The sequence below is a fragment of the Paramormyrops kingsleyae genome, chromosome 17 (genome assembly GCF_048594095.1).
Source record: "Paramormyrops kingsleyae isolate MSU_618 chromosome 17, PKINGS_0.4, whole genome shotgun sequence".
NCBI classification, from domain to species: domain Eukaryota; kingdom Metazoa; phylum Chordata; class Actinopteri; order Osteoglossiformes; family Mormyridae; genus Paramormyrops; species Paramormyrops kingsleyae.
This window is the reverse complement of record NC_132813.1, coordinates 26,399,768-26,422,750: the sequence shown is the minus strand read 5'-3', so window position 1 is coordinate 26,422,750 and position 22,983 is coordinate 26,399,768. Positions and strand designations below refer to the sequence as shown.

General features: G+C 42.1%; 2 protein-coding genes and 1 long non-coding RNA gene across 8 annotated transcripts in view; 2 read left to right on the top strand and 1 right to left on the bottom strand.

Moving 5' to 3' along the window:
- Window positions 1–10,370, top strand: part of LOC111835833 (fibroblast growth factor 12-like) — a 98,133-nt gene extending 87,763 nt beyond the window's left edge. For all 3 annotated transcript variants that reach the window (XM_023796539.2, XM_072701044.1, XM_023796538.2), the window contains 3 exons: window positions 370–473; window positions 8,685–8,883; window positions 9,208–10,370. In XM_023796539.2, coding sequence (XP_023652307.1) covers window positions 370–473; window positions 8,685–8,883; window positions 9,208–9,338 — 434 coding nt within the window. In that variant the 3' untranslated portion in view covers window positions 9,339–10,370. The remainder of the gene's footprint in view (window positions 1–369; window positions 474–8,684; window positions 8,884–9,207) is intronic.
- Window positions 10,371–11,852: 1,482 nt separating this feature from the next.
- On the bottom strand, window positions 11,853–13,275 carry LOC140578923 (uncharacterized). Its single transcript, XR_011983193.1, has 3 exons — window positions 13,190–13,275; window positions 12,152–12,320; window positions 11,853–12,012 (listed from the first exon to the last, which is right to left on the bottom strand). It is a non-coding gene; the product is annotated as an uncharacterized lncRNA (long non-coding RNA).
- A 4,481-nt stretch (window positions 13,276–17,756) lies between these two features.
- il1rap (interleukin 1 receptor accessory protein) overlaps window positions 17,757–22,983 on the top strand; it is a 95,301-nt gene continuing 90,074 nt past the window's right edge. The window contains exon 1 of one of the 4 annotated variants that reach the window (XM_072701029.1): window positions 17,757–21,904. In XM_072701029.1, the coding sequence (XP_072557130.1) occupies window positions 21,684–21,904 (221 nt within the window). In that variant the 5' untranslated portion in view covers window positions 17,757–21,683. The remainder of the gene's footprint in view (window positions 21,905–22,983) is intronic. The other 3 variants (XM_072701028.1, XM_072701031.1, XM_072701032.1) reach the window with 3 other exon arrangements.

Sequence of the window (22,983 nt, the reverse complement as noted above, 5' to 3'; positions counted from 1 at the left end):
TTGAATGTTTGTTGCAGTCCTGTTTTTTTCCAGGTGTTTTATTGGTGAGTTATTATTTTTAGTTGATATTCAATATAGGCTAATATGTTTGATAAGGTACATTGATGGCAAAGGCTGTATTTTTACTGGAAAACTTGCATGTTCTGCAAACATTTACAGTTTTCCATATTTTCCTTGTATCCATGAAAAGTTAAAAACGGTTAAGGCTTAATATATACATATCTATAAATTTGCATTATCTTTTTCCTTATTTTCAGGAAATGTTAAAAGTTCTGATGCCTCTGGGAAGTTTATGCTTAGTAGGAATATTACTTCCCATTGAAACTCCAGTAACTTATGTGTGACATGGCTGTTTCTTGCGATTTCCAGCACTGTTTAATCTCATCCCGGTGGGTCTAAGAGTGGTAGCTATCCAGGGAGTAAAGGCCGGACTCTACGTAGCCATGAATGCAGAAGGGTTCCTGTACAGCTCAGTAAGACCTGATTATTTTCTTCCATTGGTTTTATGTGTTAATGAATTTTAAAATATAGTAATTTTACTTTTATTATACAATTAGTGGCCACTTTATTAGGTAAACCTTGCTAATAACAGGTAGGACTCAGTTGGGCATTCAGGTATGCTTCGTAATGTAATATCTACCTATCTTGCATGACACCTTGGATAATACCTAAATAAATACATGTAAATGTATTTTTTTCTGAATAGAATGAACCTTTATTGTCCAGCCAAGGCTGGAAACTTGTCTATGGCATCACATGTAGATATACAAGTCAACATAACAACACTGACCATGTAACAGCATTAAATAAATCTGCTAGGTAACATGTTAATAAGATTCAATGCTTTGGGAATAAAGGATTTTTATGTATAGCTTTGTTGGCCAGAGGTCAATAAATACCATTTTTTAATTACCTGTGATTTTTGCATTTTTGCCTTCCTGTTAGCTTTACAGACTGGGCATTCTCCTCTGAGCTTTCAGTTTAAAAAAATTTTTGCTCATGGAACTGCCACTGATTGGATTGTTTTTGTTAATTGTACCATTTTTTGCAAATACTGCAGTGTGTGAAAATTCCTCTAATGTGGCTTTTTTTAAGATGCTGAACCACTGTGTCTGGCAGCAAGTCAGACTGCATTTAAAATCACTTTTGACATCTTAGCCATTCTAAAGTCAAACAGTAATTGAACCTCTTGACCAAGTTTGTATTCAGTTGTACTTACATGGTTTACTGTTTGGAGGAGAAGGCAGTCCTCCTTAAGAACCAGTTGTCCTTAATAAAATGGCAATTGAGCGAATAATCTGGAAATGGAACCTAAAATTTGAATGTGTTATTTTTATGGAGCATTGGCTGTCCTGGTGTTCTTTTGGGCTCTTGTTGGATTGCAGTAGAATTCTGATGTATTATGGTATTCATAATATGAGCTAATGTTCTCTAGAAACACAGTATACTATGGTTACTTTTAGCCTATATATCAATCAGTATTTAAGACTACAATTTTGTACAGAGCAATACATACAAAGTGTATGGGCATTTTGGAGCTACGATCATCAGCCAGCTCAGGATTTAAACCGACTTTTCATATTGTGGACACTGCACTCTCCGGGGTCTTTTGTAAATTTGCCCATCACCATAGGAAAACAAAGAAAGAGAAGCGTGTCAGAATTTTGTACCAAGCTTCCTCTGCCCAGCATCCTGCTCGCTAATGTTCAGTCTTGGACAACAAACTGGATGAGCTGTGCGCATGGATTAATCAGCAAAGGGATACCAGAAACTGCTACGTTTTGGCTTTCACAGAGATGTGGCTGGAGCCCTGTGTCCCCAACTGTGCCATCACGCCGAAAGGCTTCACTGTTTACCGAAAAGACAGAATGAAGGACTCAGGCAACTGGAGGAGAGGGGGTGGGTGCTTTATGGTTAACTGGTCGTGGGCTGCGGATGTCTGCATCTTAGCAATGCACTGCTCTCCGGGTCTGGAGCTGCTGTCCATCAAAATAAGGCCCTTTTACATTCCCAGAGAGTTCAGTTCACTGCTCCTCTCAACTGTCTATATCCCCTCCTCAAGTTGATAAATCTTCAGCTGTAGACCAACTGTACAGCATTTTAAACAGACTAGAGAACACATACCCAGAGGCAGCATTTATTGTTTTGGGAGACTTCAACAAAGTCACTTCAACACACCCCATTCAAAGACTGCTCCAAACCCCCGCCCCAGATCATGGCTCCATTCTACTGCTGCCTGTATACAAGCAGAAACTTAGGAAAAACCGGCTTTAATCTATAAATGCAATAGAGAGGCTGAGCGGTCTTACAGAACTGCTTTGACAATGGACATGTTTGAGGATGCGGCTGACGGAGACATCAGTGAATTTACAGACTCTGTCATAGGCTATATAAGGAAGTGCATTGACAATGTTGTTTCAAAAGCCACAGTCTTCACATATCCAAAGAGAAACCCTGGATTAATGGTAAAATTTACGCTAAACTCAAAGCCTGGACCTCTGCCTTCTTGCATGTTACAAAACAGCCAGATATGACCTCCAGAAGTCCATAGGGAATGCCAAGAGGGACTACAGGGACAAAGTGCAATCCAACTACCACAGCTCTGATCCCAAGGGCATGTGGGGAGGACTATGCTGGATCACGGACTACAAAAAAGAAAAACAAAAGTCAGTGTCTTGCCCACCACATCCGTCCCAGACGAGCTAAACACCTTCTATGCTTGTTTTGATGCAGCCAACAAAGAACCTACAACATGTCCTCAGGTGGACAGGGAGGCAGCAATGCTGATCCTACAAACGGCTGATGTGAGATGGTCCTTTGAAAGGGTCAATCCTCATAAAGCTCCTGGGCCAGTTGGTATTCCAGGCCACACTAAAAAAAAAGGTTATGTGGTACATTGGAAGGAGCCTAAAGCTCTCCCCATCTATGATATCATAAGCGGGAGGGGGCGTATCCGTGGGGGCAGCACTCACACAGACATCCCATTTCAAAATGGCGGCACTAACGGTGCGCCTGTTATTTCAAATAAACCCCTTTAACCATAACGTTTTTAAGTAATGAAGCACTTTTCTGCCAATGTCAATAATAAAATAAAACAGCCTAAGCATTTCAACAAGAAGAATCAAGGAATATCGCGGCCAATCCTTGTTAAAATGGCTCTCTCTCTCCATGTCGCGCTTGTGTGTAGACCCACAATCCCCACACACCACTATCATTTATTGATAGCGCCATTTCTACCATTTCTACCAGCTATAGGCCAGGGTGTGTGTGGGATATTATGCTTCAATTATTTATTATCGTTGGCTATGTGCTTTATAACACATCTTATACTCATTTTACACACATTTACTTATTTTATGCACACTTTAAAATTCAGAAAACTACTTGCTTCAGCTGTAAATGATAGTGGTGTGTGGGGATTATGGCTCTACGCAGAAGCGCGACCTGGAGAGAGCGAGAGCCATTTTAACAAGGATTGGCCGTGTTATTCCTTGATTCTTTTTGTCGAAATGCTTAGGCTGTTTTATGTTATTATTCACATTGGCAGAAAAGTGCTTAATTACTTAAAAACATTATGATTAAAGGGGTTTATTTGAAATAACAGGCGCACCGTTGGTGCCGCCATTTTGAAATGGGATGTCTGCGTGAGTGCTGCCCCTGCGTACAGTCAGTTGATGCGCAACTTTTGAACGGAGTGGACGCACACGGCCGAGCTGCGGGGCTAAATGTTTGCTGGTTTTCTTCAACCTAACACTGGTAAATATCGCTAAAAGTTTTTTGTACTTGTTTAAATTCCGCCTGCTTTTCTTATGACGTCATAGATGGGGAGAGCTTTAGGCTCCTCCAAATGTACCACATAACCTTTTTTTTCACGCTCTCAGACATTGTGCCGACCAGCTGGCAGACATGTTCACCAACATCTTCAACCTCTACCTGAGACGGTCTGTGGTCCCCACACACTCAAAGTATCCAACATAATTCCAGTCCTCAGGAAACCAGGGGTCATCTGTTTGAATGACTACCACCCAATTGCACTGACATCCGTCACCTTGAAGTGCTTCGAGCAGATGGTCAAAAATCACATCTGCTTCTCCCTACCTGACAGCTTAGATCCTTAACAGTTTGCCTACAGATCAATCAGGGCCATGGAGGACGTCATCGCCCTGGCAACACACACCGTCCTCACCCACCTGGAGAAAAGGAATACATATGAGAGGATGCTCTTCTTTGGTTGCAGTTCAGCATTCAGTTCAATCATCCCTTCTAAACTGGCCTCCAAGCTTGACGATCTCTGACTGGGGACGTCCATTTGCAGATGGATTTTCTGATGGGCAGGCCCCAAGCAGCCACACTTCCTCCTCGCTGATCCTGAACATGGGCACACCATAGGGCTGTGTGCTCAGTCCCATCTTATACTACTTGTTCAACCCATGACTATACTGCTAAACACAGCCCCAATGTCATCTTCAAGATTGCTGATGACACAACCATCTTGGGCCTCATCACAAACAATTATGAAACGGCATACAGAGAGGAAGTGTGGACATTAACCAGCTAATGCCAGGACAACAACCCCTCTCTCAACAAAAACAAAGGAAATGATAGTGGACTACAGGAGACAGCAAGAAGGGACACACCAGACCATCTACATCAGTGACACTAAGGTCGAAGGGGTCAGCAGCTTCAAGTTACTCGGTGTGAACATCACAAAGGACCTCTCCTGGAAAACACACACAGACACTGTGGTCACGAGAGCTTGCCAGTAGCTCTACTTCCTGTGAAGGATAAAGAAGTTCCCCCTGATGTCCCCCTCTCGCCAGTGTGGGGAAGCAATAAAAAAGGCGAACAGAATGTTGGGTTATATCTCTAGATGTGTGGAGTTTAAGTCAAGGGAGGTGATGTTACACTTATATAATTCCTTGGTAAGACCCCACCTAGAATACTGTGTGCAGGTTTGCTGCCTTAGAAAAGGTGCAACGAAGAGCCACGAGAATGATTCCTGGTCTTAGAGGAATGTCTTATGAGGAGAGGTTAGCGGAACTGAATCTGTTTAGCCTTGAGCAAAGGAGACTAAGGGGGGATATGATTCAGGTCTATAAGATTCTAACGGGTCTGGATGCTGTTCAGCCAAATGACTATTTCAATATTAGTCTAAATACTAGAACTCGTGGCCATAAGTGGAAATTAGTGGGAGAACATTTTAAAACAAATTTGAGGAAGCACTTCTTTACACAGCGTGTAGTTAGAGTATGGAATAGTCTTCCTGCTAGTGTAGTGGAAGCTAAAACCCTGGGTTCCTTTAAATCAGAGCTAGATAAGATTTGAACAACTCTGAGCTATTAGTTAAGTTCTCCCCAAACGAGCTTGATGGGCCGAATGGCCTCCTCTCGTTTGTAAATTTCTTATGTTCTTATGTAAGTTTGGCATGAATGCCAAGTCTTCTCAATCTTCTATAGGTGCACAAATAAAAGCTTGATGACAGGCTGTATTACAGTATGATACTGGAGCTCCTCTGCCCATAGCCAGAAATCACTACAAAGAGATAATGTAGGTGGCACAGCACATCACCAACAGTGCCTGTAGGAGGCACACACCATCATCAGAGACCACAGCCACCCAGCACACCAGCTATTCAGTCTGTTAACATCTGGAAGGTGATACACTAGCTTGACTGCTCGTACCACCAGACTCAAGAACAGTGTCTACCACCAGGCCATCAGACTCCTCAACTCCAACACTTAAAACTGTACAAAAACCTACCGGTATTATGTGCAGTTATTCCTCAATGTGCAATTCTGCAACACTGGCGCTTGCACTACCACCCCCCCCCCACCCCCCAACACACACACCTATACATACACAGACATTCTGTTATTTATGACTTTTTAATTTTTAATCTTATCTTACTTCATCTTCTTATTCTCCAATGCTGAGAGATTTGTTTTCTGCTTATCCTCTGGTCGAACACATTTCATGGTAATGTTGACCCTGTTAACATATATAACAAATAAATTGAAACTTAAAATGTGATATCTTTGTATGAATTGGTATAAGAGACAGAAAAGTCTCAAGGTATCTTCTGGGACCACACCCAAGGGAGTATAAATGTTGATTTTGCATTTTAATTTCATGAATGTCATTCCTATAAAGACAGTAGTCTGTAATTACAGTGCATTTAGAATGTCTACATACCATTTATAATTTTGCATTTACAGTTCTTGTAAAGTCATATAGACATTGAAGCAACATTCCTGATTTGTGCTTTAATACATTTGATAATAAGGAAATAGCAAAAGTTTCCAAATTAAGGTTTGCCATGCTGAGGAATACAAAAAAAATATTTCCACAAAGAAAAAATTAAGGGATGTGTGTACTAATCAAATATATTATTTTAAATTATTACTTACTATAAGAGAATCAGGATAAATGCTTTTATTTGGTGGTTGCAGAATAAGGGTAGAAGAAAAAATCAACAAACCCTTTCACTGTAGTATTTTTGGTCTATCAAGGCATCATTTGTAGATGTACTGAATGATTGTAACTGGAAAAGCTTAAATGAATGAACTAGGAAAAACACACTGTTTGTATATTACCTTGATAGTAATTGGTTACTATAAAAGTAAATCAAAATTATTTGCATGTATATACTCTGAATGTACAAAATGTCAATCCTTGAGGCTACAACAGCAGAAGACTACATTGGATTCCATTCATATCTGCTAAGAATAGGAAATTGAGGCTACAGTGGGCATAAGCTTATTGAAACTGGAGAAATGTGACCTGATCCGGTGAGTCTCAATTTCTGCTGCAAATTGCAGATGGTGGGGCCAGAATTAGGCGAAATGAAGCATGAATCCATGGACCCAACCCACCTTGCATGAACAGTTCAGGCTGGTGGTGGTGGTGTAATGATGTAAGGAATGTTTTCTTAGCACACACTGGACCCCTGATACCACTCAAGCATTGTTTAAATTCTATAGCCTATATGAGTATTATTATACATCACGTGTATCCCTTATGGCCACAATTTATCCATCTTCTAATGGCTAATTCAAGCAGGATAATGCACCATATCACAAAGAACAAACTGGATCCATCAACATTGCACTTTAATGTGACTTCAAAGGCCTCCCCAGTCCATTAAATGCAATTGAGCAGGTTTGCAGGATGAATGCGCAACTGACATAACTATCCATAAGTCCATGCCATGAACAATTAGGCTTTTTTTTTGTGAGCCAAGGGGGTCCCACCCAATATTAGAATAGTGTTCCTAATAAAGTGGCTGGTAAGTGTGTGTATATATGACATAATGAAATACAATTTTATTCATTCTGCTAGTTAACTAATTTTTGAGGATTTCATCAGTAGTTCCCTACTTGGATTCAATGTATTTGGTCATTTATAGTTTAAATATTACTACACCTGCGATGGGTTGGCACTGCATCCTGTATTAGATGGATGAATGGATGGATGGATGGATGGAAAATTAGCATCCTACCATTTCCTTTATAAGTATTCCACTGACCTTGATTTTGCAAAGGGGGTTGTAAAATCCTAATCCCTTTGCAGGTGTTCTACTGATTTTGATCTTTCTGAGGGATTATCGTTGGTGGAAATCCAAGGACCACATCTCATCTGTAATGAAGAAATGATTTCCTTAAATTAAGCATATATTAGTGAGGAGTTTCACCCACTCCCTTTGACAAATTTTGCATTTTTATTACTATTTTTAGGTATGGAATTTTTATACACATAAGTACTGAAAATTTAATTCTGAAGTTTACTTTGTTTCAATGCTGTACTTTGATGGTTCTGTAGGATAGATGGAATTTTACATACTTTAAGGGAATGGAATGTTCTCAGGTTAAATATCTCAACCAATATCCTCTGTGATGTACTTTACTAGTGATGGATCTCCTCTGTGATATTATATATTCCCAGGGTGGTAGGCTGATTTGTGTTGTATGTAGTTTTTGTTCATCTGGAAGATATTCTGCTAGAGAAAACTGACATCTACAACCTTCTTAAAGACATTGTAGTACACCAGACACTATTTCTATAATGGATGATATCAGAGTGATTGCATGGTATCTGCATCCATTAAGTAGTTCTCTGAATCTGGTCTTCATATTATAAACTAATAATTAAAAGTTTTAGGTATTCTGCTGTGAATGTTTGTTTTACAATAGGTGCTACTTCAGATCTGGTGGCAAGTTTAACTAACCACTGTTATCTAGGTCATTCTTGAGTCTTATTTGTGCTCTTCCTCAAGGAATTTCTTTGCATTTGGAATAAGGGAATTTGGAATGCACAATTCATTGAACATAAACCAGATAAAGTTAAGGACTACATAATGGATGAAGCAGTAATGAAAGTATTGGAAATACAGGTAGTACTGGAAATGTTCAGCTATCACCAAATCAAAGCACACTTACATACAGCTCACTGATTGGGGTGCTTCTATTTTCAATACTGTATCTATGTTCAATAATGTAATAAAAAGAAAAACTTGATTGGCAAAATGTTTACTTGTATTTGAATATTCCTGCTCTTTATCTTCCAAAAATTAGGTTTCAGCTGTTCAGCTCTACAAACTTTTTATTAAAAGTTTTATTAAAATATTGTTCTCTCTACCCCTTCCTCCCAAACCTTTTCCCCCTGCTCTCTCACTAAATGTTACACAGGAAAATTTCACAACAGAGTGCAAATTTAAGGAGTCGGTCTTTGAGAATTACTATGTCATCTACTCATCGACACTGTACCGTCAGAATGAGTCAGGCCGGGGCTGGTTCCTGGGGCTCAACAAGGATGGGCAGATTATGAAGGGGAACCATGTTAAGAAGACCAAGCCCTGCTCCCATTTTGTACCCAGACCCATTGAAGGTAGGACTGTTTTACCACTGTCCTTAGTTGTAATATAGAAACGAACACCATTTTAATGATGTATCACTCCACAGTGAAGGTAAGACTACCAAAGCATAGGTGAAGCAGGCTTAAACAATCACTAGAAAAAAAGGGCCCCTGATATTTTGTTGCAATTATGCTTTGGTGCATTCCATGTAATGAAACACTTAATCCTTTTCTTAAAAATGGCTTGTGCTTTTAACTATGAAAGATGTACTTCATAGTTCCTTACTAAATATGCAGATTTGAACAATTAAAAGGTATAAGGTTATTCTGTCAGTATTATCTCTGTCTTTCCCACAGTCTGCATGTACAAGGAACCTTCACTCCATGAACTTGAGGAGAAGCCACGATCTAGGAAAAGCTCAGGGACTCCCAACATTCATGAAGATGATGTGGTGAACCAGGACCCCAAAGAGCAAGATGGCTCCTAGCTGTGATGATAGACTGGCCCTGCTTCGGAACTCCATCCTTTCTTATGATCTTTAACTAAAACTAAAAGACAACAAAAAAGGCATTATTCCCAGTGAATTATTTTAGACAAAAAGGGGATAATATTTGGAATCAGGACATGAATTTACATTTTATGCAAAAACCTGCTGTGTGGCACCAGGAAGTTCATCTGACAATTGCAATATTAATGTCAAAACTGAGTTCTGAAGTAAGCATTGATCCTGTTAGAACTAAAGTATTTTTAAGAATGTTGTGGCACTTGCTTACATGTGTTGTTGCTGAAATAATAATCTTGTTGCTATTTTTTTCTCAGCTTTATTTTAATTTGGGAAAGATTTATCAGTAAGGGCATAAATGAAAATCTTTGCACTATAATGATTTTTGCCACTTTAGGTAGTAAAAGCAAAAGCAGCCTCTTGGTTTCAAGAAAGAATGGCTGATGAGTCTAGATGGGTGTCACTGGAGATTATAGATTTGCCTGAAGTCATAATAGAATCTTGACTGGTCCATGTATTTCATTAAACAGAGTACTGATGTTATTATTATTATTATTAATATTGCTTCCATTATCTGTCTTAAAACATAGTTTACAGGCATTTCACTGAAGCATGAATGTATACTATCAATATATAAGTGTCTTTGACAAAGTCTTCCATTGCCAAAATGATATCATCACAATATGATGGTCCTAGTTGGGTATATGGGCCATAGCAAGGGTGACAGAGGAGAGAAGGGATCTGTCTGTATTTCCTATAATATAACTGCATGGGAGAATGTCAATGTATGTCTCTGGGAGCAAATGAGGGTGCCGATTTCCTGGCTGGCGCTGACCACACTCTGACAGTAGGAAGGGAAAGGGCACCCATATGAAGAGGGTTCCTGTACTGCCCGTTTTATAAGTTACTGTGTTGTTTAGTCCTAGTCGGACATATTCATTTGTGTTTAATAATAACCTGAAATGAAAATGACCAGCAGGATAATTTGCAAATAAAAAGTATGAATACAAAAACAAATGGTGCTGTGGCTTACTTTTGGTTTTTATCTGCCTGTGTGCCTCCCCGCTCTGTGATTTTACGTGGCCCACCACATCGTGGATGAGTTTCCGTTGTTCCCAATTACTTCCACTATGTTATAATACCACTCACAGCTCACTGTGGAATTTTTACAGTTTTTTTTTTTAATTGCTAAGGCGTGCCCTGCAATACTGAAGTCACTTTCTCAAAACTCTTCACACAGTCTGCAAAACCAACACACAGTTTGGCCAAACAGTTAATCCCTCCACCAAAATGCATTACAGCCACCAAAATGGTTCATCATTATAGGATCATCTTTAGAGTAAATCTGGAATTTCATACTGTAGGGTAAATACAGAATATTCTTTTGGAAAAAAAACTTATTGTCAATGCTACAGATGGAAACTAAAAAAAAAACACACACACTTGCATTTGGTCGATGACTGTAACAATATTATAGCTGTACATTTCTAATCTATCTGGTCCTATGGATTCGACTCATCGATATCACATCTGATGTCCTCTCTAGCGATACATCATGGGTAATATCTCTTGGTATGCCTGATCCATCCTTGACATTGCTCTGGTGAGATATTTCGGCATCCAGCAGTCATCACATCCACTAGTGACATGATTATGTGGGTGATGGTCATAAACCGTCTATTTCCATGCAGAAAATAATTCCTCAGTGGGGTTTAGGAAGGGGGAGTATGGTGGCAGAAACAATGAGGACATCCTTGGGTGCGCTGCAAACCACTCTGTGACTGCATTGGAGTGGTGTAATGCCACATTATCCCACACCACAATAAATACAAAACATTTGTGCTCACTTGCTCTCTCTCTCATCCTCTGGTTCCATTGTGTAGAGTTCATCAAGAAACAAGATGAGGCGCTCTGTGTTGTACGGGCCAATGACTGATTTGTGTGATAACACACCATCATTGCCTACACTGTAAAAAATTTCACTGTAAATTCACAGCATAATACTGGCAGCAGAGTTGCCAGCCATTTTCTGTATTTTTACAGCAAACATACTGTATTTGATATTTACAGTACAATACTGTAATTACAAAATACAGAATGGTACTGTAGAAGTGTAATATTTACATTAATACTGTAATATACAATACAGTACATTGCTGAAATTTTACAGAATTATGCTGTGTTGCATACTGCAAATGTCTTTTTTCAGAAACAATATTTTTTGCATACCTCAATTGAGAAAATGAAGAAAACTGACTTCTTATTAAACATTTATTTTTTAGAATGCTGTTTAGAATGCAGTTTACATTTTACCATCTTTAAGCTATGTTTAGGTATCTTTAACATTTCACTGAGCACAATACAGCTATGTTTAGCTATCCTTCAATCTATTTTTCTTTCACTTAGCACGGTATGGTGATTCAGAACTTAAACAAAATGATACAACAAAACAAAGGACAGCACCACTTTTAAGCTTGAACTTGAACTTTATATGCCTTACATAAAATCCCATTCAAAGTCCATAAACTTTAGAGACAGTGAGGAAACATGAGGATTCACAGTACTGTTCTTTTTTTGGACAACTTTGCCAGTCTTTTTGGATACCACTTTTCCCTGCTTGGCTTTGTATCCCCGTTCTGAGTTGATGTCGATGAAGCGCCTAAAGTTAAAAAAAGACAAAAGTATAATTTAAAATAAACAGTTTCAAATAACATTTAAAAACTTAAAAATAATGCACACACAATGTACTGTATCATTCTGTAACTTCTGCATAATGTGTATGCATTAAATTCTCTCACCTTTGCACAAACTCAAGGGTGCATGCGGCTTCTTCTTGATATTGGATGTTTAAGTTGTAATATCATGTAAATAGAGTTGAGAGTCCAGATGCAAAGCTGGCTTGTACTCCCTTGCAGACAATCTGGCTTTCAATGCTTAGCATCCACTTCTGGTTCCTTAGAGTCTGTCCTGAAGAAGAAAAAAACAATACATGTCACTTTCAGTGTCATTTACTTGACCATATTATACAACCATTTGAGGATACTTAGCAATTAACATTTTGATTATTCTAGAATAGGGTTGCAACAGTATACAGTACCCATTTAATGGTTTACCATTGTATAAAAATACCAGTGAGAAGGCACATATCACCACCTTCAATAGAGGTAGACCTTGAGAAATATCAAAGTCAACTGCATGAAAACAATGACACATTAAAATGTTATAAATTCACATTGGAAGAAACATTTTAATTGAAATGCCTTTCAATCCCTGTTAAAATGGAACAGATATTTGCCTTGCTCTTTTGATTGAAGTAAGTTTGAAGCTTTTACTAAATTAAGTACCCAGGTGCTAGCACTTCTGGGAACATAGAATCCAATAAATTTTGCAATTCAGTAGTTTCAAAGCATACCACTTCATGTCGACATTAAAGAGCATTAACATTGTGATCTCACATGACATAATTCAATGTGGACATTGATCTCCTCTTGAATTACCTCTGTATTAAATGTCTACCTTAAAAGATGCCACATTATGCCAGGTATCTAATCCAGTACAATGTATCAGCAGAGTATTACTTTTTGCTCTTAGAGTACTTTTTGCTCTTAGACTTTTATAATGCATCTGCTCTTAAAGTAGGGTTATGTCAACATACAATTTTATACTGATTATTGTGACCTTGCTGTTTTCACCAGCACTGTTATAAGAGACTTAGCAGTCTAGCATTGTTTCAAGTAAGGAGTCACAAAACGATTTAAGCAATATCTAGAAAGTTTGGATGAAATTAAAAATATCTCTTTCTTTCTATAGAAAACGATGCATTTGACTTGACATACCAAGAATGATCAGTCAAGGACTCTCAGGCAGATTGAGGGTTCCCTCCACATCTGCAGGACTTGCATGTGCCGTAAGTAAAATAAATAAATGATGAAAAGAGAACACAAGTCAGTGCACAGTAAAACAGAAACCTTACATGTAACCTTACATATGTGTGTTTGTTTATTTATTTATTTATTTATTTAAATTAAGCTCACCTCTGTTTGAAGAATGAGCCCATCCATCTTCTCTTTGAAGTGTGCAAGGAGTAGCTGCAGAACAAGGACAGTCATGTCCTCTTCTTCTTTGCCAAGGATTGTTCAGACATTGTCGTTGGTTGGCTTGCTTTTGAAAAACTCAACTATTTTCGTTCTACATTCTTGGATTGACTTTTCCAACTGTCTAACAACACTTTTGCCTGTAAGAAGTTCAAAATGGCTGTACATAAACCTGAGCAAGAAAAGGTAGGACCAGTTGATTTTTAAATCAGCAATCGTAGGAGATGGAATTGCATTTATCATGGAGCGCTGAAGACAATATTTTATCTCCATCAGCTTAATCACTTCTGCTTTTCCTGCTCCAGCGCATCCTTCATGAAGAAAAATCTCTTCCAACCTTTTATGGTTCACTTCAAGACTCTCATAACTTTCCCCAGGTGCAGGTTCAGGCTGCCACCTTGTACAACCATAGGAGTCAGTGGAACATTTCCTTTTTGTGATTCTGCTTTCACTGCTTTGGATACGATGCCGACTTAGTGTATTAATACGGTTAAGATGCTCTATATGCGTATCTTGAGCTGTGACAGAAGAGAGCCATGCCCACTTCCAACCTGTCTGTCACAAATCATGTCAGCAAAACTTTTGGGATATTGCCTGACTATTTGACGGACAACTGTGAGACACTGTGACCTTCTTGGGTTTGCTTCATGTTTCCGCATTTCATCAGCAAGGACTCTAATCATTTGCCGTCGATCGGTTGGGGTAGGTCTTTGACCACTAGCAATTGCATTCTGTATACCAGCTGACATTGAGGTCCAGGGCACTTGAAAAGTTTCAAGCCAGGAAGCAGATACATTCGATGACAATGATGCAGAAGAGGTTGTGCTGCTTCTTGAGGAGCTTGAGGAAGTTGACTGAAGCTCAGGTGAATGGTAAATTTCCATCCATCCATCCATCCATCATCTGCCGCTTGTCCGGGGTTCGGGTCGTGGGGGTAGCAGCTTCAGTAGAGGCACCCAGACCTCCCTCTCCCCAGCTAACCCCACCAGCTCCTCGGGGGGGACACCGAGGCGTTCCCAGGCCAGCCGAGAGATATAATCCCTCCAGCGAGTCCTGGGCCTGCCCCGGGGCCTCCTCCCTGTAGGACATGCACGGAAAACCTCTCCGGGTAGCCACCCAGGAGGCATCCGCACCAGATGTCCAAACCACCTCAACTGGCTCCTTTCGACGTGAAGAAGCAGCGGTTCTACTCTGAGGCCCTCCCGGATATCCGAACTTCTCACCCTATCCCTAAAGGAGAGCCCAGACACCCTGCGGAGAAACCTCATTTCGGCCGCTTGTATTCGCGATCTCGTTCTTTCGGTCATTACCCATAGCTCATGACCATAGGTGAGGGTAGGGACAAAGATGGACCAATAGATCGAGAGCTTGGCTTTTTGGCTCAGTTCTTTCTTAGCCACGACGGACCGGTTAAGCACCTGCAGAACTGCAGACGCCGCTCCGATCCGTCTATCCAGCTCCCGATCTCGCCTACCCTCACTCGAGAACAAGACCCCAAGATACTTAAACTCCTCCACTTGAGGCAGTACGTCTTCCCCAACCCGAAGAGGGCAAACCACCCGTTTCCGGCTGAGAACCATGGTCTCGGACTTGGAGGTGCTAATCCTCATCCCTGCCGCTTCGCACTCAGCTGCGAACCGCCCCAGTGCCTGCTGGAGATCCCCAGCAGATGAAGCAAGCAGGACGACATTGTCTGCAAAAAGCAGCGAGGCAATCCTGAGGTCACCAAACTGGACACCCTCTACGCCTTGGCTGTGCCTAGAAATCCTGTCCATAAATATGATAAACAGGACCGATGACAAAGGGCAGCCCTGGCGGAGCCCAACACGCACCTGGAACACGTCTGACTTATTGCCGGCAATGCGGACCAAGCTTCTGCTCCGTTCGTACAGGGACCGGATCGCCCACAACAGTGGACCCCGGACCCCATACTCTCGAAGCACCCCCCACAGAGCACCTCGGGGAACCCGGTCGTAAGCCTTTTCCAAATCCACAAAACACATGTAGACTGGATAGGCAAACTCCCAGGCCCCCTCCAGTACCCTTGCAAGGGTATAAAGCTGGTCCAGCGTTCCACGACCAGGACGAAAACCGCATTGTTCCTCCTGAATCCGAGATTCGACTATCGATCTCACCCTCCTCTCCAGTACCCCGGAATAGACTTTCCCAGGGAGGCTGAGAAGTGTGATCCCCCTGTAGTTGGAACACACCCTCCGGTCCCCTTTCTTAAATAAGGGGACCACCACCCCGGTCTGCCAATCCAGCGGCACTGTCCCTGACCTCCACGAACTGTTGAGAAGACGTGTCAGCCACGACAGCCCCACAACATCTAGAGCCTTCAGGTACTCCGGGCGGATCTCGTCCACCCCCGGGGCCCGGCCACCACGGAGTTGTTTAACCACCCCGGCCACCTCAGCCTCAGTGATCGGCAAGCCCCCCCAAGCACCCTCGGGCTCTGTGCCCTCAGATGTCTCAAAGGCAGTATGCGTAGATGTATCTGAGGCAGGGTTGAGGAGGTCCTCAAAGTATTCCTTCCACCTCCGGATGATGTCCCCAGGTGAGGTCAACAGCCCCCCCCCACTATAAATAGTAGGAACCAGGAGCTGCTTCCCCCTCCTGATACTCCGTATGGTTTGCTAGAACCTTTTTGAGGCCGACCGAAAGTCACTTTCCATGGCCTCACCGAACTCCTCCCACGCCCGGGTTTTTGCTTCTGCGACCGCCCGAGCCGCATTCCGCCTGGCCTGCCGGTACCCGTCAGCTGCCTCCGGAGACCATAATTCCCGGTAAGCCTCCTTCTTCAGCTTCACGGCCCCCCTCACCTCTGGTGTCCACCATCGGGTACGGGGGTTACCGCCACGACAGGCACCGACCACCCTGCAGCCACAGCTCCGTACGGCCGCTTCCACAATGGAGGTCCGGAACAGTGTCCATTCAGACTCAATGTCCCCCACCTCCCCCGGCATGCAGTCGGAATTCTGCCGGAGGCACGAGTTAAAGCCCCAGCGAACAGGAGCCTCTGCCAGACGTTCCCAGCAGACCCTCACTATGCGCTTGGGCCTACCAGGTCTGACCGGCTTCCTCCCCCGCCACCTGAGCCAACTCATCACCAGGTGGTGATCAGTTGACAGCTCTTCCCCTCTCTTTACCCGAGTGTCCAAGACGGAGGGCCGCAGATCAGTTGATACGATTATAAAATCGATTATCGACCTGTAGTCCCGGGCATGTTCGTACCATGTCCACTTATGGACACCCTTATGCTCGAACATGGTGTTCGTTATGGACAAACCATGCATTGCACAGAAGTCCAATAACAGAACACCACTCGGATTCAGATCAGGGAGGCCGTTCCTCCCAATCACCCCCTTCCAGGTCACACTGTCATTGCCCACGTGAGTGTTGAAGTCTCCCAGCAAAACGATGGAATCCCCCCGCGGCACGCCAAATAGCATACCGCTAAGGGAATCCAAGAAGGCCGGGTACTCCGAACTGACATTCGGCGCATAAGCGCAGATGACAGTCAGAGACCTATCCCCGACCCGAAGGCGCAGGGAAACAGCCCTCTCGTTCACCGGGGTAAACTCCGATGTTAATGCACCGAGCTGTGGGGCCACCAATAGCCCCACCCCAGCCCGGCGTCGCTCACCCGCCGCAACTCCAGAGTAAAAGAGCGTCCAGCCCCTCTCCAGGAGATTGGTTCCAGAACCCAAGCTATGCGTTGAGGTGAGCCCGACTATATCTAGTCGATACCTCTCAACCTCACGCACAAGCTCAGGCTCCTTCCCCACCAGAGAGGTGACATTCCATGTCCCGAAAGCCAGTTTTGTCAGCCGGGGATCGGACCGCCAGGGCCTCCCTTGGCCGCCACCCGATCCACAATGCACCGAACCCCTGACATTCCCCTTGTGGGTGGTGGGCCCACCTGGGGACAGTCCCGCGTGCCTCTTTCGGGCTGGCTCGAGGGTGGGGCCCCGGTGACCCTAGTCCGGGGCGAGGGAAACGGGACTTTAGTTTTTAACTTTTTCATGGGGTTCTTTTGGATTGCTCTTTGTCTGGCCCCTCCCCTGGGACCTTTTTGCCTTGGGAGACCCTACCAGGGGCTATTGCCCCCGACAACCTAGCCCCCAGGTTCACGGAGGCACGCAAACCCCTCCACCACGATAAGGTGGCAATCCAAGGAGGAGATGGTAAATTTTAGTGCTGCTTTTTTTTTGTTCTGGAGTCAAATTGGTAAATAAATCATGTATTAATTGAGGAATTATCCAATAATAACAGTTATGTGTTGTAAATAGTCCTTCTCCATTTATTTTCTTTTCTAGTTTACCATGATTTTTCCAGACATAGAGTAGTTTTCGGCATTGAATAGGTCGTATGTACTCCAATATGTCATCTTCTTTTACATACACCAGATCTTCCAAATCTTCAATTCCATGCCCTACAAGCTTGTCAACTATCTGCTTTAGTGAATCCTCAGGAAACTTTGGCAGCACTGACAATATAGAATGCCTAATCTTTTCCTCCAACACAGACATTACTCTAGAAAGGGAAAAGAATGGTGAAGAGCGATGACAGACAGGCCACGCAAAGAGTACTCAGGTAGATGATAGTAATCAGGTAAGTTTTCTTGACTTATGCATAAATAGCCATTGTGTTGTGAACTCAAGCAGTGAACTCCTTGATCAATGACACAGAAAGTCTGACATTTCTTTGTGACAAAATACACATTGGAAGAGTTGTTAACTAGAATTAACTGAATCTCCCCAAAAACAATTCCCTCTTCATTTCTTTCTAAAACCACATGCATGTTCTTTTTGTACAATGTGCCTTTTACAGTCACTTCACTAGCTGCCACTGTGTTCCCTAACTGAAAATCAAGGGAGGCGACAGATCTCTTGTCATCATTGAAGTCATTTAATTCAAACTCTGTCTCTCTCTCTACAACACAACAGCCAGAGAAGTGATTCCCTTCATGTAGGTATGCTTGCAGAAGTTGATGTCTTTCTGCTAATGTAGCACTCAAATTCTTAAAATTGTGCAATTTTCCTGCACACTGCTTGAAGAATGAATGCTTACTTTCAAAACGGAGTCTCCATAACCGAATCAAAGGACCAAATCGATCAATAAGTTCAGGGTAATGACACATGTAGTGATGTTTTGGCTTAAGTGGATGGCTTGGAAAAGTCTTCGTGTTTCAATGTATTCATCAATTAGGACTGACAAATAAGCTATCTGGTCAACGCTAATTGCAGGGGCACAAATAAATTCTACTATTTGCCTGAGCTGCAGTACCAACTGCCATACTGCATTTTCAGATGGACTGGCAATCTTTTCCCCCATCAAAACAGGTAAAAGCCTGAGCAGACACCAATTCTGAGTTGCATGCCCACCTAATTTCATACTACCAGGTTGAACTACACATGGTTTATCATGTGCATCATTGCCAAGGTACCTGAACTGATTAATCCGACGATTTAGTTCAAGGTATGTGAACTGTTTCTTGTGGTTAACAAGCCTAGCGATATACAATGCAATATCGCAGGACACAACCCCTTCAAAAAGGTCATGTCCAAGACAAGGAGGCAGTCTTGGCTGGCAAACATGAAAATGCTTCAGATCATTAAATGGCAAATTACATTTGACACCAGCTACACTACCAGCACCACATGAATCTAAATCCTTAATATTCTGCTCATATGAATTCACAGTTCGTGTTATTGCCTTGGACAGTGGTGCTGACTGAAATGTTTGTTGGTCAATTTCACAGAATCGACAAAAGTTGATACTCCTACTGAAATTTTCAACAAATCCACTGATGTAATGTGATCCAAGATTATCTCCTACTATTACATACACTGTTGCTTTGTGTATCTTTCCATCAGCTAATGCAATCCCATTTTCCTCAAGGTCTTTAAGGTCTTTTACCAGAGAGGTAAAGATCAAGTCTTGACCAAAGTACTTAAAATCTTGTTCTCTACACAGCAAAACCAACTGAATGCAATCAGTGCTTGACCTGCAGTGAGGAAAAAGGTTTGCAAGTGTGACGTAAACTGCAAGAACTTTATATTTTTTCCTACCAGATCCAAACGGATTGGCAATTTCAAATGCATCTTGATATAAAATTAGCCCTAAACATTCTCGATTTGTTTTGAACATGCTGTTCTCCTCAATGTTTCTAACATCCCAAATATCACTGAGAATATGTTTTGTTCTGACTTCAGACTTTGTCTTCCTATGTTGCTCCCTTATTGACTCACAAGAGAATAGTGCTTCTAAAGTTTACTTAATAGGAACATACTGAGCAAAGCTTTCCTTGCCTGATTCATATTTCCCAAGGCAAATGGGTGTAGGATCCACATACTTAAAGCTGTCTTTATAAAAAGTCTTTTGTCTCTGATCTGTTTTTAAAACATAGGAATTGCACATACGAAAAAGATCCTCAGTTTTCACAAAATCAATCGTTTTCTTTCTATTATCCTCTGAAATTTCTAGTGTAGCCAAATTTTCATTAAGTCTGTGTAGCAAATGTGACTGGCTAATGTCATGTATGTCCTGCAAACCTTCAATTACTGTTTGAATAACAGATGCTGGGAGAATCAACTTTGCCTGAAGCTGTAAGTAAAAAAGTGCCATATTCTTCAAAAACAGAGATTCGTCTACACTTTCTGGTAACAAGCCTATATCTGAGTGCTCACCACCATCTCCAGTGCAAGTGTCAGAATGTTCATCCACATCACTTGGAGATGTGCACAACTGCCCTGAAACATCTGACTCAATAATATTATGGCCCAGTCTTTCCACTGAACACTTTCAATGGTTTCTTGATAAATGAGAGGTAAATGTTGAAACAACAGAAAAACTTTTGTTGCATCTAAATGGTCAAGGGACTGTAACAACTTCCTTGATATGACACTTAAAGTGAGAAAATAAAATTTTTAAATCACTACATCTAACTTCACAGAAATCAATGTGACAAATAAAAGCAGAAACATAAAGTTCTACTCCAATTTGGTCTGTAGAAGATGCAGCCTTTCGTTTATGGTCCCTGTATATATGTGACTTAAATGCAAACTTTCTAAAGGATCTAGAGCAATCTGGAATACCACACTTAAAATTACAATTAGGGACATGGCTGTGGATTTTCATGTGCTGACAAAACGTTAGTACTGATTCAAATGCACGATCACACAACTGACAATGCAGCATTTTTCAGTGGACGCTGTTGCATCACTCTATAAGCTTTCACCCACTGGCCAGCAGTTGTAACTGCAACTAAAATTCCTTTCAACCAAGATGCTGACCGACTGGCATAAAAGTTGATCACAGCAAGAATATATTGCCAGTCCTTCTATTATAGAAGACTCTTGCAGGTAAAATAAATATGACAACATAAAGTAACATCTGAGAAACAATATTATTCTTTTATTTTTCAGGTATTGATTTCGTTTAAGGAGTAAATTGGGATTAACCATGTGTCCACTAAATTGGACATCATGCATTGCCAGCTATATTTCAGCTACAAGTCATACTATTGGTATAACTTTGTTTTTTTTTTTATTATTTTGTTTCTAGTAAGTTTGTAGTGAAAATCAAATGTATCTTGAGGCATTAACTGAGAAAAAATTTGGCCAGATTAGTTGTGTTATTTGAGTGCCACGTCACGTGCAGGTGAGAGGGGAAGCAGGCGAGTCGAGCCGTGAATACGGGTAGAAACGGGGTTTATTTGCAGGGAAACGAACAACACGGCAGACAACGTCAATGACTGATCTGGGGAAACAGGCTTGAACACGGACTAAATACACAAGACAAGCAGAAAATAACAGGCAACAGATGATCACAATCGGTAATTAACACGAGGTAATGAGGGGGGCGTGGCACACAAGAGGATCAAACGAGCAGATTATGACAGAACCCCCCCCCAAAAGTGCGCACTCCGGGCGCGCCTCAGGGGAGGTGACGGAGGAGACGAAACCGGGGACACGGGACCTGAAAAACAAGAGCAAAAACATCAACAAGAGACTGGGAACAGAACAGACACACAGAACAGGCACAGGGACAGGAAGTAAGACAGGACCTGACAAAGAATGGGAAACGCCGACAGGCAAACCAGGAAGGGAGACACAGGGGGAACACCGACAGGCGGAACGAAAGGGTCAGGAGTGAACATGGGAGGCACAGAGGGACGAAGAGCAGAGACAGGAGGGACGACACAAGGAGGCAGGACAAAGGCCGGCGGACAATGGGGAGCCCGAGGGAACCCAGGCGGGCGAGGGAAGGCAGCCGCAGGGGCCACAGGCGGACGGGAGGCCAGAGCCAGAGGGGACCACACAGGGGACGAGGAGACAGATGGAGGGACCGACAGAGGAGGCGAGGAGGAAGCAGACAGCTGGACCGGACCGGACCAGACTGGAGCCGCAGGACCCACAGGCATTCACCAAGTCACAGCCGGGGAGAGCAAGGGTGAGCCAGGGGGCAGGGTGGGCAGGACCCGGTCCTTGCGTCTATGACCTCTCCCGACACCACTCGATACCAAAAAAAATACCAAAAAACGCAAATAGCAAACTTTCACTGTATACAGTCAAGTATACTGTTGACCTGGCCTAATTCATTTGGTCCTCTGCATTTGGCCATAAATTTTCATTACAGTTTTTCTCAGTCGCTTTCATGCACTTTCCTCTTCAGAAACACCATTCTCACCACTCTTAATGCAGTTCTCAAAACAGTTAATGTATTTATCCTAACACTAAATCACCTGTGCAGAAGCTACTAAAACAATCAAAACCTTGTGCATCAGTCAATCACTCCATCACTGTGACAAATGAATAAAACACTTTCACCAGTGCATCAAGACTTATTCAGCAAATGTTTTAATCTCTTAATTAAATCCTTACTCAAATCTAATATAGAGGAAAAAAAACAGAATAAAATATAATGTGAAACATTTGTAAATCTACAGATAGTTACTGTAACTGAGAAAGCATAGACCCAAGTGACAGAAAATACACACAAAAATATGTAAGTGAACGTTGTACATTTACTGTAGTACATTATGTTACAGTACGTAGTACATATATACAGATATGTATAGATGGATGAACCTGCATCAAATTACTGTCCTACTGTACATACCCCTTGGTTTAGAACAGGGGGAACACAGATGTGCCGTGAAATCCCACAAGGGGCATCCAGTCTCTCTTCCCTGTTAGGCCACATCATTGTGTCTACATCACACCTGATATTTTCTCTTCTGAGACAAAGCGGGAGAAATCATTTGGCATGCAGCACCCAGGTCCGACAAGCCTCAGGTGTGATGTCCCCACTGCCAGCATCCATTGCCTCCAGTAATGACATTTGATCATGGGGCCTGCAATCATACACCTTCCACCTCCATGCAGAAAAAATCCTTCAATGGGGTTGAGGAATGGAGAGTATGGTGGCAAAAATAATGACATCATCCTGGGATGGGCAGTAAACCACTGACTTAGCGGGAATGATGAAAGGCCAATTTGCCCCACACAATCACAAATACTGGTAAATTC